The sequence below is a fragment of the Grampus griseus genome (genome assembly GCF_964374135.1).
Source record: "Grampus griseus genome assembly, chromosome: 1".
In the NCBI taxonomy this organism is placed as follows: domain Eukaryota; kingdom Metazoa; phylum Chordata; class Mammalia; order Artiodactyla; family Delphinidae; genus Grampus; species Grampus griseus.
The window spans coordinates 115553934-115567332 of NC_139017.1; the positions used below are offsets into that span (position 1 = coordinate 115553934).

At 38.6% G+C, this 13399-nt stretch overlaps 1 protein-coding gene across 5 annotated transcripts in view; it reads right to left on the reverse strand.

The window, feature by feature from the left end:
* The window catches only part of NEXN (nexilin F-actin binding protein), a 58316-nt gene that overhangs the window by 2261 nt on the left and 42656 nt on the right, over nt 1-13399 (reverse strand). For all 5 annotated transcript variants that reach the window (XM_082680181.1, XM_082680180.1, XM_082680179.1 and 2 more), the window contains one exon: nt 4813-5034. In XM_082680181.1, coding sequence (XP_082536307.1) covers nt 4813-5034 — 222 coding nt within the window. The remainder of the gene's footprint in view (nt 1-4812; nt 5035-13399) is intronic.

The window sequence follows — 13399 nt, forward strand, 5'->3', positions numbered from 1 at the left end:
TTTCTGTTATTTCCCACTTCATGATTTCTTTCCTCGCTCTTTGTTAATAACTGAGATGAATTCCATTCAACAAATAATTTATTGATGGGCAATGGCAAAGAATGTTTTCAGGGAGAATAAACAGGAAGACAACTATTGAAAGAGGCAATGGTGGAACTTGGGGAAATCATTGAGGTGAAGTATGGTTCTGAGTCAGTCTGTTTAGGGGTGAGAGCTGGAAGCCATGAAAATAAGGGGGTAATTTAAGAGCAGAATTTAAACTGTCAGATAGTGTGAGTCTGTAAAACCAGTTTGGTGATGATGAGATCACTCACTGGCCTTTTGATAGCAGTTTTAGTAGAGTGGGGTCTTATGGGTACAGTTAATCCATGGTTTCAAAAGTACTTTAGTTGTAGTCGACTCTTGGTTTCTAAACTACTTAGACTCTTGTGGGTCTATCTGGAAATGCCACCACTTCATATTTCACTGTACTATGAGGAAATTGCTTCCAGGTACCACGTGCAACCAATAAAGGAAATTTTGAAACAAGCTGTAAAATAACTGCCTGTGTAAGAAAAATCTTGGTTCATCAATGTTTTACATTAGTTTGAGGTGTTGCACCGCAGCTCCAATGAATGTAGAAGGAGGAGTTAAAAGTAAGTTGGATAGTTTTTCTGGTTCTCCTGAATCAAATTTTTATTTGATACTGGAAAGTGCTAGAACATCAGACACAACCAGAGACCTAATGGGTAAATTCTATTGTTAACGCCATTATTTAACCTTCAGTGGATAAACATAAAGCCTGACTACCATTATTGTTAATGAACAGTGTTGATATGATTGTTTATTATATTTAAAAGATAGGGTAAAAAGTACATGTTAAACAATGGTTTGCTTGCTTAACAAGCAAAAGTACTAAACTGCAGTTTTAATCTCAGCAGGCTTTTCTGAGACTTACATGGAAAGAAAAATGGACCTCCTTTTTCAGACTTAAAACAGTTCATGTTATTCTTTGCTTACAAAATAAATCTTCAAGATAGGATGTTTCAGCAGGCACAATAACTGCTATTCTGACTGAATCCCTCCTGGTTAATAACTTGCCTTCTGAATTTTTGCATAAAATTTTGTGTCGGGCTTCTCTGGTGGCGCAGTGGTTGGGAGTCCGCCTGCCGATGCAGGGGACCACGGGTTCGTGTCCTGATCCGGGAGGATCCCACATGCCGCGGAGCGGCTGGGCCCGTGAGCCATGGCCGCTGAGCCTGCGCGTCCGGAGCCTGTGCTCCGCAACGGGAGAGGCCACAACAGTGAGAGGCCCGCGTACCGCAAAAAAAAGGATTCATAAGTTAACTGGGAGAAAGTTCATGAACAGTCTTTCAGTTATTGAGTACAGTTGCCTTTTGTTGAATCCCTGAAAAGCCAGGTTAAAAGTGTTTCCAGGAAATGAATCTACTAAGAGAGTCACGTTATAAATGGAATGATCTTTGTTCTAGAGTCTAGGTGCATTCTTAGCAGGGCATTGATACTCCCAGCATGTGGATATTACAGGCAACCGAAATAGGCAATGAATTTGGGATAAAAATGCAAGGAATGGTTTTGGAGTGCACCTTGTAAGATCTAGATAGAATGTCAAACTAAGGAAATTAAGTGGTTTACCTACCAAATGTTAGTACAGGTTAAGGGTTACAGGAGCTGGGACGGAATTCTTAGATTAGGTTACATGAATGAGTTAGGCCTTGAAAGGTGTCTGGAACATAAAGAGAAGGTATTTTCTAAAGGAGGAAAACAAATATCAGATGGGAGGGGAAGATCCTACTCTGGAAGTTGATTATACTCTGCCAAAACTATGCTAACACAGGATCTCAGTGACCCTTAATCTAGAGGGATATGATAGGAGGAATGTCAGGTTCTACACAGGAAACTCAATTTAGGACATCTTCATGGATTACAGATCAGCCAGGTCCTAATCTCATATCCTTTTATACAAGAGTCAGTAATAGCATTAAAACCAGAAGCTATGTACCTCATTTATTTTACCTACAAATTTTATAGGACTAGGTATCACTGAGGTTTCACTATCTTTAAAAAAAAAAAAAGGAAGCACATGCATGCTTATTTAAATTCTTTACCTTCTGTGATTTGTCTCTAAAGGATCAACTGATCTTATGGCCCATCCGTCCATTTAATGTTGGTGTTCTCCAGGGTTTTATCATTCACCTTCCAACTATTAACTCTCAAGATGGTTTTATCTACATCTATACTTTGAAACAATCTGTAGCTCCTGCCTCTTCCCTGAGCCCAGTACCTGTGTTTCAGACTGCCATTATCTTTCCAAATATAGCTCAAACTTCACAGGTCCAAAACAGTTTATTCACCCCTCCCTCCTCTCCTGACCTCCTGAATTCTCTGTAGCATCATCTAGTTTGCCCGGTAATCTTGAAGCAATGTTAGGCTTCTCAGCAACCACCTGCCTGTAACTCAGTTTTGTTAAAGTTGGGTCAATTTTTCTCCCTTGCCCCCAACTTCATGACCATCTTCCAGTTTATCCTCCATGATCCCAGGATTCTGTAAACATAAGCCTTTTATCACTCTGTCTTAAAACTGATTATTTGGGCTTCCCTGGTGGCGCAGTGGTTAAGAATCCACCTGCCAATGCAGGGGACACGGGTTTGAGCCCTGGTCCGGGAAGACCCACATGCCGCGGAGCAACTAAGCCCATGCACCACTACTGAGCCTGCGCTCTAGGGCCCGCGAGCCACGAAGACCGTGCTCTGCAACAAGAGAAGCCACCGCAATAAGAAGCCCACGCACTGCAACGAAGAGTAGCTCCCACTTGCCGCAACTAGAGAAAGCCCGCGCGCAGCAACAAAGACCCAATGCAGCCAAAAAAACACCCCTGATTATTAACATTGTTCCCGGATTATAGTGCCCACAAGGTTAAAAAGGCCCTTCAGCTAGCTGCAACCTAGTTTTACAACATTTTATCCTATCACCTATTATATGAACCTTTCCTTTGAACCTATTTTCCACTCTGCCAGATAAAGTTTTACAACCTTCCTGTTGACTCACATTGTCCTTCCAATCTGGAATGCTTTCCCTCTTTAACTGAAACTTCTATTCAACCTTCACATTCAGCTAAAATGTCATTTTCTCAGCCCTGTTAAACATCTCCTAGGAATACTGATTCCATACTACTTGATCCCATAACACTAAATACATAACTATCTTAGCACTTAATGACAATTTTAATTGTTTTCATACATCTCATTAGGCTGGATTTCTTGAAGGCATATTCACTTTTATGTACCCAAAACTTAACATAGGGCCCAACATAGAAGATATTAAAAATAGCAATGGCATTAGTTTTTAGCTGTGACAAAATGGTTTATAACCCAGTCCCTAAGTCCTTATGTTTTTGTGTATGTTGCACTAAGTTCAGATGCATATCAATTTAATTGATATCTGGATGTTCTACAGCATCTCCATTTGTCTAGCTTGTGACCTCCCTTCCTACCAAACTCCTGTGTTCCCCTATTACCTAGTATACCCAGTCACTTTGATTCCTCTCCACCACCATTTCCAAGCTAAGTCTTGCCAGTTTTGTATTCTACATACTTATCAGTCCTCTCCATTCCAGTTCTAGTTCAAATCCTCATGTTTTCTCTGACCACCCTGTACAAAATTGTACCACATAATCTATAGTCTTTTACCCTGCTTTGTTAATCTCCATAGCTTTTATTTATTACCCAATCATTGTTTCCATTCCCTGTCTCCTGCCCCACACCTGTTAGATTCTAAACACCATATGAGCGAGGACTGCAGGTTTATTCACCAATGTAGTCCCAGTGTCCAGAACAGTCTCCGGAACATAGTAGGCTTTCAAATAATTTTTTAATGCATAAGTCTAAAGCCATCTTTAGCTTCAGCATGATCTTGCGATAAAGATGCCTATTTGATAATATTCCATGTTTTAAAAATCCCTTCATTGCACCCCAATAAAACAAAGTTCCTTAATATGGCATCTAAGATGGGTCATCTTGCCTGTGCTTGCGTCTTCATCATCTTTTGCCGTGCTTGCACTCTACTTGTCTCAGTAATAATGAATTGCTTATAGTCCTGGAATTTGCCCATAGTTTCATCATTCTTTTTATTCACCAATCTCCTCTGAAGACCCTCCCAAATTCCCATACCTGTTTTATAGTTAAATGTATGATGAAAATCAATTTTTAGAAGAATATATGTTAAATATAACATAAAATGGCAATTTTGACAGAATAAGTTTTCCAGATCTTATTTAAACCAATATTCATAATCATGGAACTAGTCCTTAAGCTGGAATGGCCATTATAGGTCATCTAGTGAGTGCCTCCTTATTTTACATATGGAGGTACTTCAAATTCATGTCACCTGAATTCTGATTTAGGCTCTGCCACTGAATGATTGGCATGACTTTGAACATATCATATAGGCTTTGTTGGCCTCATCTTTAAGAAAGTAGGTATGAATCATCTCTGGAGTTTAATATACACTGGTTCTACTGATTCAAAGTAAAACTTGTGCCAATAAATATTTCTGAGCTATTTTTGCTAAAGTGAACCATTTGATGTTCACTGTAGGCTTTAATTCTTATAAAAGTCATTTTGGAACAATGCTAGAGTAGGGAAATCTTTTTAAAGTCTCTTAAGATCTTAATGTGCTTTTGCTATTTAGTTCCAAGATTATTTTATACACTGATGGTTAACTGTAAATTCCAACACTTATTTCAAAGTCAATGTTATTTCTGTTAAGTTCATCATCATTACTGAACTATAACTGTTAAATATAAAACAGTATTACCTCATGAAAGTTTTCTGCTTCTCGCTCTTTAATTTCAAGATCAATTGCTCTTCTTCTTGCTCGTTCTTCTTCTATCTTTTTCTGTATTTGTTTTTCAGACAATTGTCCAATTTTTTCAAACTTGCTTTTTAGATTTTTAGCTTGAATAGAGCCACTCCTTTTCAATTTGATTAATTCTTCATATTCCCTGCTCAGTTCAAAGGTTTCATTTTCTTCTTCTTCCTTCAAAAAAATTGATTTTTATATATTAAATACCAGAAAATTAGTTTGTACAATAAACCATCCAGAAAGTTCACTATTTCTTATTTGAAGCCAAAACTAAATGTTAAATAACTTCCTCCCTAAACACAGTGCCTAAATTTACTAATTAAAAGTAGTGCTACAAATTTAAGACTGTAGATAACATTTCATTTAAAATGCTATTTAATTAGGGACTATGGCTCAAAACCTCATTAACATTCCATTATAACCTGCTAAAAGTAAAATATGTACACGATTAGCTTTTACTAGGAATTGTAGGAAGACCTTTGTTTAGGGGAAGGTAAAGAAAATTCAAAAACTACTGGGCTAGGAGTCAATAGTTCTGACTCTGATACTGTGTGGCCTTTTGCCTGGTCACTTAGTCCACTGGACATGATTTTTTCATCTCTATATAGAGCCACAGTATCTCTAAAATTCCTCCTGCCTTTCATTTGATGATAGTCAAAGTTAAATATTACTCTTAATAATTCAACTGAATTAAGCATTTCTACAGTCTGGTAAAATCCCTACATTTTGCTACATATCACTTGTATTCTCAATTTTATATTCTGCCAAGAAAGATGAGTCAACAAAAATTGGGTTCGAATTCTTTATACCATTTTATCTTGAATACCTTATTCAGGTTCCTTTCCCTTGTCTTTTACCTTGTCTTTCCCTTTTCTTTGTATACTTCGTACACTTCGAAGTATACTTTGTATACTTCGTAAACCCTAATGGACTGGTAGAATATTGCAGTTATTCCTGGTACACTTCTCCTGGGGAAGACCTAGAGTTCTAGGCAGAGAGAAAAAAAAAAGGTGGGACTGGGCAGGGTGGGGTGCGGGAAGAGTCACAGTGGATGATGTTGACATGAGGCTTAATTTCTTGGTTCAACAAAGGGAAAAAAGAAAGTTTATTCCTTTATACTACCTCCACTTTTTGGTCTATGTGGGTGAAAATGGGCAACTCCTAAAATACCAGAAATTAACAAAGTTATGACATCACATCATATCACAATGGTTCCCACATCACTCTGATCAAAATTAATGGTTGAACTAATCAGTTATGATCTATGTAATCTTGGAACTGGCATTTTACTTGTTTGAAAACTCCCAGACATAGTGGAGTAAGTCACTTAGTAGCACCAGAATGTCAGACAATTACACCCTGCCATATATGAATTAGATTACTTCCCCATAGTATTACTAAAATATATTCTAATTTACTTTGTTTTTCTAGACAGACAATTCATTTTCAGCTTCCTTTATAAAATAAATGCTATTACATTTTTTTAAAATTCTGAGGGTACACCTTGAAGTATTTTCCTACAGCATATTCATTATATTTTCTTATTAACTATATATTTATGCAGCATTTATAGTCTCTTGGTTGACCTGGGCAAGGAAGTAAATATCCCCACAGTCCCATTGCTCCAACCCATGACAAAGAGGCAACTTCTAAGAGATTGCGACCTCTGTGAAGGAACCCACTCGGTTCCTAGATCAGGAGTTGGCAAGGGGCCCCCACCAAGTCACCTACCAAACATGCCATATCACTGCCAATCCTACTTAGGCTGGGAAAGCCACTGCTCGCCTCACCCCAAGTAATGGGGTTGTGCATTCATCCCCAACACTGTTGTTCGTGTAGCTGCTAGGGCCCCGTGCCCAGCCGGAGGCCAAGGGTGACGGTGGAATGCTGGCCTCCTCCCTCACCCTCCCCACTTCTGCCTATGCAACTGGTTGCCCATCCAGATGGAAGGAAGCAGTGTTCAGGGTTAGGAAGGCGAAGGTTAGACAGGGACCTAGGACATCAGGAGGTAGGAAGAGGGCTGCTGAGAGCCCACCATGAGGAAGCACGGAGACGTCACATGGAGTGGGTGAGCCAAGGCTCTGAGACTCTAGTGCAGGTTCCACTGTCCAACCAACTTTCAATGACAACACACACAAGTTCAAAGATAAACTTATTTAAAATTTCAAAGGCAACCTCAGAGCACTAAATCCTGTGTCCCTTCTGAGCATGGGGTCCTGTGAGGGCACAAGTTGCATGTTCATGAAGCTGGCCCTGTACAGTCTATAGGTATGTATGTGTATATATGTATTTTTAAAATTATTTATTTATTTTGGCTGTGTTGGGTCTTTGTTGCTGTGTGAGGGCTTCCTCTAGTTGCGGCGAGCGGGGGCTGCTCTTCGTTGCGGTGCGCGGGCTTCTCATTGCGGTGGCTTCTCTTGTTGTGGAGCACAGGATCTAGACGCGCGGGCTTCAGTAGTTGCGGCACACAGGCTTCAGTAGTTGTGGCTCGCGGGCTCTAAGGCGCAGGCTCAGTAGTTGTGGCGCACAGGCTTAGTTGCTCCGCAGCATGTGGGATCTTCCCGGACCAGGGCTTGAACCCGTGGTCCCCTGCATTGGCAGGCTGATTCTTAACTACTACACCACCAGGGAAGTCCCTATATATGTATTTTTAAAATTCATTTCAATGCTGGTGAAACCATACTAAGGTATTTAATAGTATCAAAATTCTATCTTAGAATAATTTAATAAAATACAGGCATAACTTGGAGATATTGGGAATTCAATTCCAGACCACTGTAATAAAGCGAATATCTTAATAAAGTGAGTCACATGAATTTTTTGGTTTCCCAGTGCATATAAAAGTTATGTTTACACTATACTGTAGTCTATTAAGTGTGCAATAACATTATGTCTAAAAAAATAATGTACATACCTTAACTTTAAAATATTGCTAAAAATTGCTAACCATCACCTGAGCCTTCAGTGAGTTGTAATCTTTTTGCTGTTGGACAGTCTTTCCTCAGTGTTGATGGCTGCTGACTGATCAGGGTGTTAATTGCTGAGGCTGGGGCGGCTGGGGCAGTTTCTTAAAATAAGACAACAATGAAGTTTGCTGCATCAATTGACTCTTTCTTTTGTGAACGACGTCTCTGTAGCTTGCAATGCTCTTTGATAGCATTGTACCCGCTGTAGAATTTCTTCCAAAATTGGAGTCAGTCTTCTAAAACTCTGCTGGTGCTTTATCAACTAAGTTTATGTAATATTCTAAATCCTTTGCTGTCATTTTAACAATCTTCACAGCACCTTCACCAGGAGTAGCTTCCTCATCTCCCAGCCTTCATAGAACTGAAGAGAGTTAGGGCCTTGCTGTGAAGTGTTAAAATCACTTTCTTTTTTCATCCATAAGAAGCAACTCCTCATTCATTAGTTTTATCATGAGATTGCAGCAATTCATTCACATCTTCAGACTCCACTTCTAATTCTACTTTTCTTGCTATTTCCACATCTGCATTTACTTCCTCCACTGAAGGCTTGAACTCCTCAAAGTCATCCATGAGGGTTGAAATCAACTTTTGCTAAACTCCTGTGAATTTGATATTTTGACCTCTTCCCATGAATCACAAATATTCTTAATGGTACCTGGAATGTTGAATCCTTTCCAGAAGGTTTTTAATTGATTTTGTCCATATCCATCAGAGGAATCACGATCTATGGCAGCTATAGCCTTACAAAACGTATGTCTTCAATAATAAGACTTGAAAGTAGAAATTACTTCTTGATCCATGGGCTGCAGAATGGATTCTGTGCTAGCAGGCATGAAAACAACATTAATATCGTCACAAATCTCCATCAGAGCTCTTGGGTGATCAGGTGCACTAATTTTTTTGTTAACATCTTTATTGGAGTATAACTGCTTCACAATGGTGAGTTAGTTTCTGCTTTATAACAAAGTGAATTAGCTATACATATACATACATCCCCATATCTCCTCCCTCCTGCGTCTCCCTCCCACCATCCCTATCCGACCCCTCTAGGTGGTCACAAAGCACCGAGCTGATCTCCCTGTGCTATGCGGTTCCTTCCCACTAGCTATCTACTTTACATTAGGCAGTATATATAAGTCCATGCCACTCTCTCACTTCGTCCCAGCTTACCCTTCCCCCTCCGCGTGTCCTCAAGTCCATTCTCTACGTCAGCGTCTTTATTCCTGTCCTGCCCGTAAGTTCTTCATAACCATTTTTTTTTTAGATTCCATATATATGTGTTAACAGATGGTATTTGTTTTTCTCTTTCTGACTTACTTCACTCTGTATGACAGACTGTAGGTCCATCCACCTCACTACAAATAACTCAATTTTGTTTCTTTTTATGGCTGAGTAATATTCCATTGTATGTATGTGCCACATCTTTATCCATTCATCAGTTGATGGACACTTAGGTTGCTTCCATGTCCTGGCTATTGTAAATAGAGCTGCAATGAACATTATGGTACATGACTCTTTTTGAATTATGGTTTTCTTGGGGTATATGCCCAGTAGTGGGATTGCTGGGTCGTATGTTAGTTCTATTTGTAGTTTTTTAAGGAACCTCCATACTGTTTCCATAGTGGCTGTAACAATTTACATTCCCACCAACAGTGCAAGAGGGTTCCCTTTTCTCCACACCCTCTCCAGCATTTATTGTTTCTAGATTTTTTGATGATGGCAATTCTAACCAGTGTGAGATGATACCTCATTGTAGTTTTGATTTGCATTTCTCTAATGATTACTGATGTTGAGCATTCTTTCATGTGTTTGTTGGCAATCTGTATATCCTCTTTGGAGAAATGTCTATTTACCTCTTCTGCCCATTTTTGGATTGGGTTGATTGTTTTTTTGATATTGAGCTGGATGAGCTGCTTGTAAATTTTGGAGATTAATCCTTTGTCAGTTGCTTCATTTGCAAATATTTTCTCCCCTTCTGAGGGTTGTCTTTTGGTCTTGTTTATGGTTTCCTTTGCTGTGCAAAAGATTTTAAGTTTCATTAGGTCCCAATTGTTTATTTTTGTTTTTATTTCCATTTCTCTAGGAGGTGGGTCAAAAAGGATCTTGCTGTGATTTATGTCATAGAGTGTTCTTCCTATGTTCTCCTCTAAGAGTTTTATAGTATCTGGCCTTACATTTAGGTCTTTAATCCATTTTGAGTTTATTTTTGTGTATGGTGTTAGAGTGTTCTAATTTCATTCTTTTACATGTAGCTGTCCAGTTTTCCCAGCACCACTTATTGAAGAGGCTGTCTTTTCTCCATTGTGTATTCTTGACTCCTTTATCACAAATAAGGTGACCATATGTGCGTGGGTTTATCTCTGGGCTTTCTATCCTGTTCCATTGATCTATATTCTTGTTTTTGTGCCAGTACCATACTGTCTCAATTACAGTAGCTTTGTAGTATAGTCTGATGTCAGGGAGCCTGATTCCTCCAGCTCCGTTTTTCTTTCTCAAGATTGCTTTGTCTATTCGGGGTCTCTTGTGTTAAAATACAAATTGTGAAATTTTTTGTTCTAGTTCTGTGAAAAATGCCAGTGGTAGTTTCATAGGGACTGCACTGAATCTGTAGATTGCTTTGGGTAGTATAGTCATTTTCACAATGTTGATTCTTCCAATCCGAAAACATGGTATATCTCTCCATCTGTTTGTATCATCTTTAATTTCTTTCATCAGTGTCTTATAGTTTTCTGCATACAGGTCTTTTGTCTCCTTGGGTGGGTTTATTCCTAGGTATTTTATTCTTTTTGCAATGGTAAATGGGAGTGTTTCCTTAATTTCTCTTTCAGATTTTTCATCATTAGTGTATAGGAATGCCAGAGATTTCTGTGCATTAATTTTGTATCCTGCTACTTTACCAAATTCATTGATTAGCTCTAGTAGTTTTCTGGTAGCATCTCTAGGATTCTCTATGTTTAGCATCGTGTCATCTGCAAACAGGTTTACTTCTTCTTTTCCGATTTGGATTCATTTTATTTATTTTTCTTCTCTGATTGCTGTGGGTAAAACTTCCAAAACTATGTTGAATAACAGTGGTGAGAGTGGGTAACCTTGTCTTGTTCCTGATCTTAGTGGAAATGGTTTCAGTTTTTCACCATTGAGAACCATGTTGGCTGTGGGTTTGTCATATGTGGCCTTTATTATGTTGAGATAAGTTCCCTCTATGCCTACTTTCTAGAGGGTTTTTATCATTAATTGGTGTTTGATTTTGTCAAAAGCTTTTTCTACATCTATTGAGATGATCATATGGTTTTCATTCTTCAGTTTGTTGGTATGGTGTATCACATTGATTGATTTGCGTATATTGAAGAATCCTTGCATTCCTAGGATAAACCCCACTTGATCAATGGTGTATGATCCTTTCAATGTGCTGTTGGATTCTGTTTGCTAGTATTTTGTTGAGGAGTTTTGCCTCTATGTTCATCAGTGATATTGGCTTGTAGTTTTCTTTCTTTGTGACATCTTTGTCTGGTTTTGGTATCAGGGTGATAGTGGCCTTGTAGAGTTTGGGAGTGTTCCTCCCTCTGCTATATTTTGGAAGAGTTTGAGAAGGATAGGTGTTGGCTCTTCTCTAAATGCTTGATAGAATTCGCCTGTGAAGCCATTTGGTCCTGGGCTTTTGTTTGTTTGAAGACTTTTAAGCACAGTCTCAATTTCAGTGCTTGTGATTGGTCTGTTCATATTTTCTATTTCTTCCTGGTTCAGTCTCGGAAGGTTGTGCTTTTCTAAGAATTTGTCCATTTATTCCAAGTTGTCCATTTTATTAGCATATAGTTGCTTATAGTAATCTCTCATGATCCTTTGTATTTCTGCAGTGTCCTTTGTTACATCTCTCTTTTTTTTTTTTTCCATACGCAGGCCTCTCACCACTGTGACCCTTCCCGCTGCAGAGCACAGGCTCCGGATGCGCAGGCTCAGTGGCCATGGATCATGGGCCCAGCTGCTCCATGGCACGCGGAATCCTCCCAGACCGGGGCACGAACCCACGTCCCCTGCATCGGCAGATGGACTCTCAACCACTGCGCCACCACGGAAGCCCTCATTTTTCATTTCTGATTCTATTGATTTGAGTCTTCTTTTTTTTCTTGATGAATCTGGCTAATGGTTTATTAATTTTGTTTATCTTCTCAAAGAACCAGCTTTTAGTTTTATTGATCTTTGCTATTGTTTCCTTCATTTATTTCTGATCTGATCTTCATGATTTCTTTCCTTCTGCTAACTTTGGGGTTTTTTTCTTCTTTCTCTAATTGCATTAGGTGTAAGGTTAGGTTGTTTATTTGAGATGTTTCTTGTTTCTTAAGGTAGGATTGTATTGCTATAAACTTCCCTCTTAGAACTGCTTTTGCTGCATCCCATAGGTTTTGGGTCGTTGGCTTTCATTGTCATTTGTTTCTAGGTATTCTTTGATATCCTCTTTGATTTTTTCAGTGATCTCTTGGTTATTAAGTACTGTATTGTTTAGCCTTCATGTGTTTGTATTTTTTACAGAGTTTTTCCTCTAATTGATATCTAGTCTCATAGCGTGTAGTCAGAAAAGATACTTTATACGATTTCAGTTTTCTTAAGGCTTGATTTGTGACCCAAGATATGACCTATCCTGGAGAATGTTCCATGAGCACTTGAGAAGAAAGTGTATTCTGTTGTTTTTGGATGGAATGTCCAATAAATATCAATTAAGTCCATCTTGTTTAATGTATCATTTAAAGCTTGTGTTTTCTTATTTATTTTCTTTTTGGATGATCTGTCCATTGGTGAAAGTGGAGTGTTAAAGTCCCCTACTATGATTGTGTTACTGTCGATTTCCCCTTTTATGGCTGTTAGCCTTTGCCTTATGTAGTGAGGTGCTCCTATGTTGGGTGCATAAATATTTACAATTGTTATATCTTCTTCTTGGATTGATCCCTTGATCATTATGTAGTGTCCTTCACTGTCTCTTGTGATAGTCTTTATTTTAAAGTTTATTTTGTCTGATATGAGAATTGCTACTCCAGCTTCCTTTTGATTTACATTTGCATGGAATATCTTTTTCCATCCCCTAACTTTCAGTCTGTATGTGTCCTTAGGTCTGAAGTGGGTCTCTTGTTGACAGCATATATACGGGTCTTGTTTTTGTATCCATTTAGCCAGTCTGAGTCTTTTAGTTGGCACATTTAATCCATTTACATTTAAGGTAATTATCGAATATGTATGTTCCTATTACCATTTTCTTAATTGTTTGGGGTTTGTTATTGTATATCTTTTCCTTCTCTTGTGTTTCCTGCCTTCAGTGCACCTGAAGTTTCTTTGAGGTGCACTATTAATGAGCAGTAATATTTTAAAGGAATCATTTTTTCTGAGCAGTAGGTCTTAACAGTGGGCTTTAAATATTCAGTAAACCAGGTTGTGAATAGATTGCTATATCTAGGTTCTCTGTTCCATTTATAGAGCACTGGCAAAGTAGATTTAGCAGAATTCTCAAGGACCCTAGGATTTTCAGAATGCTAAATAAGCATTGGCTTCAACTTAAAGTCACCAGCTATGTTTTATCCTATAAC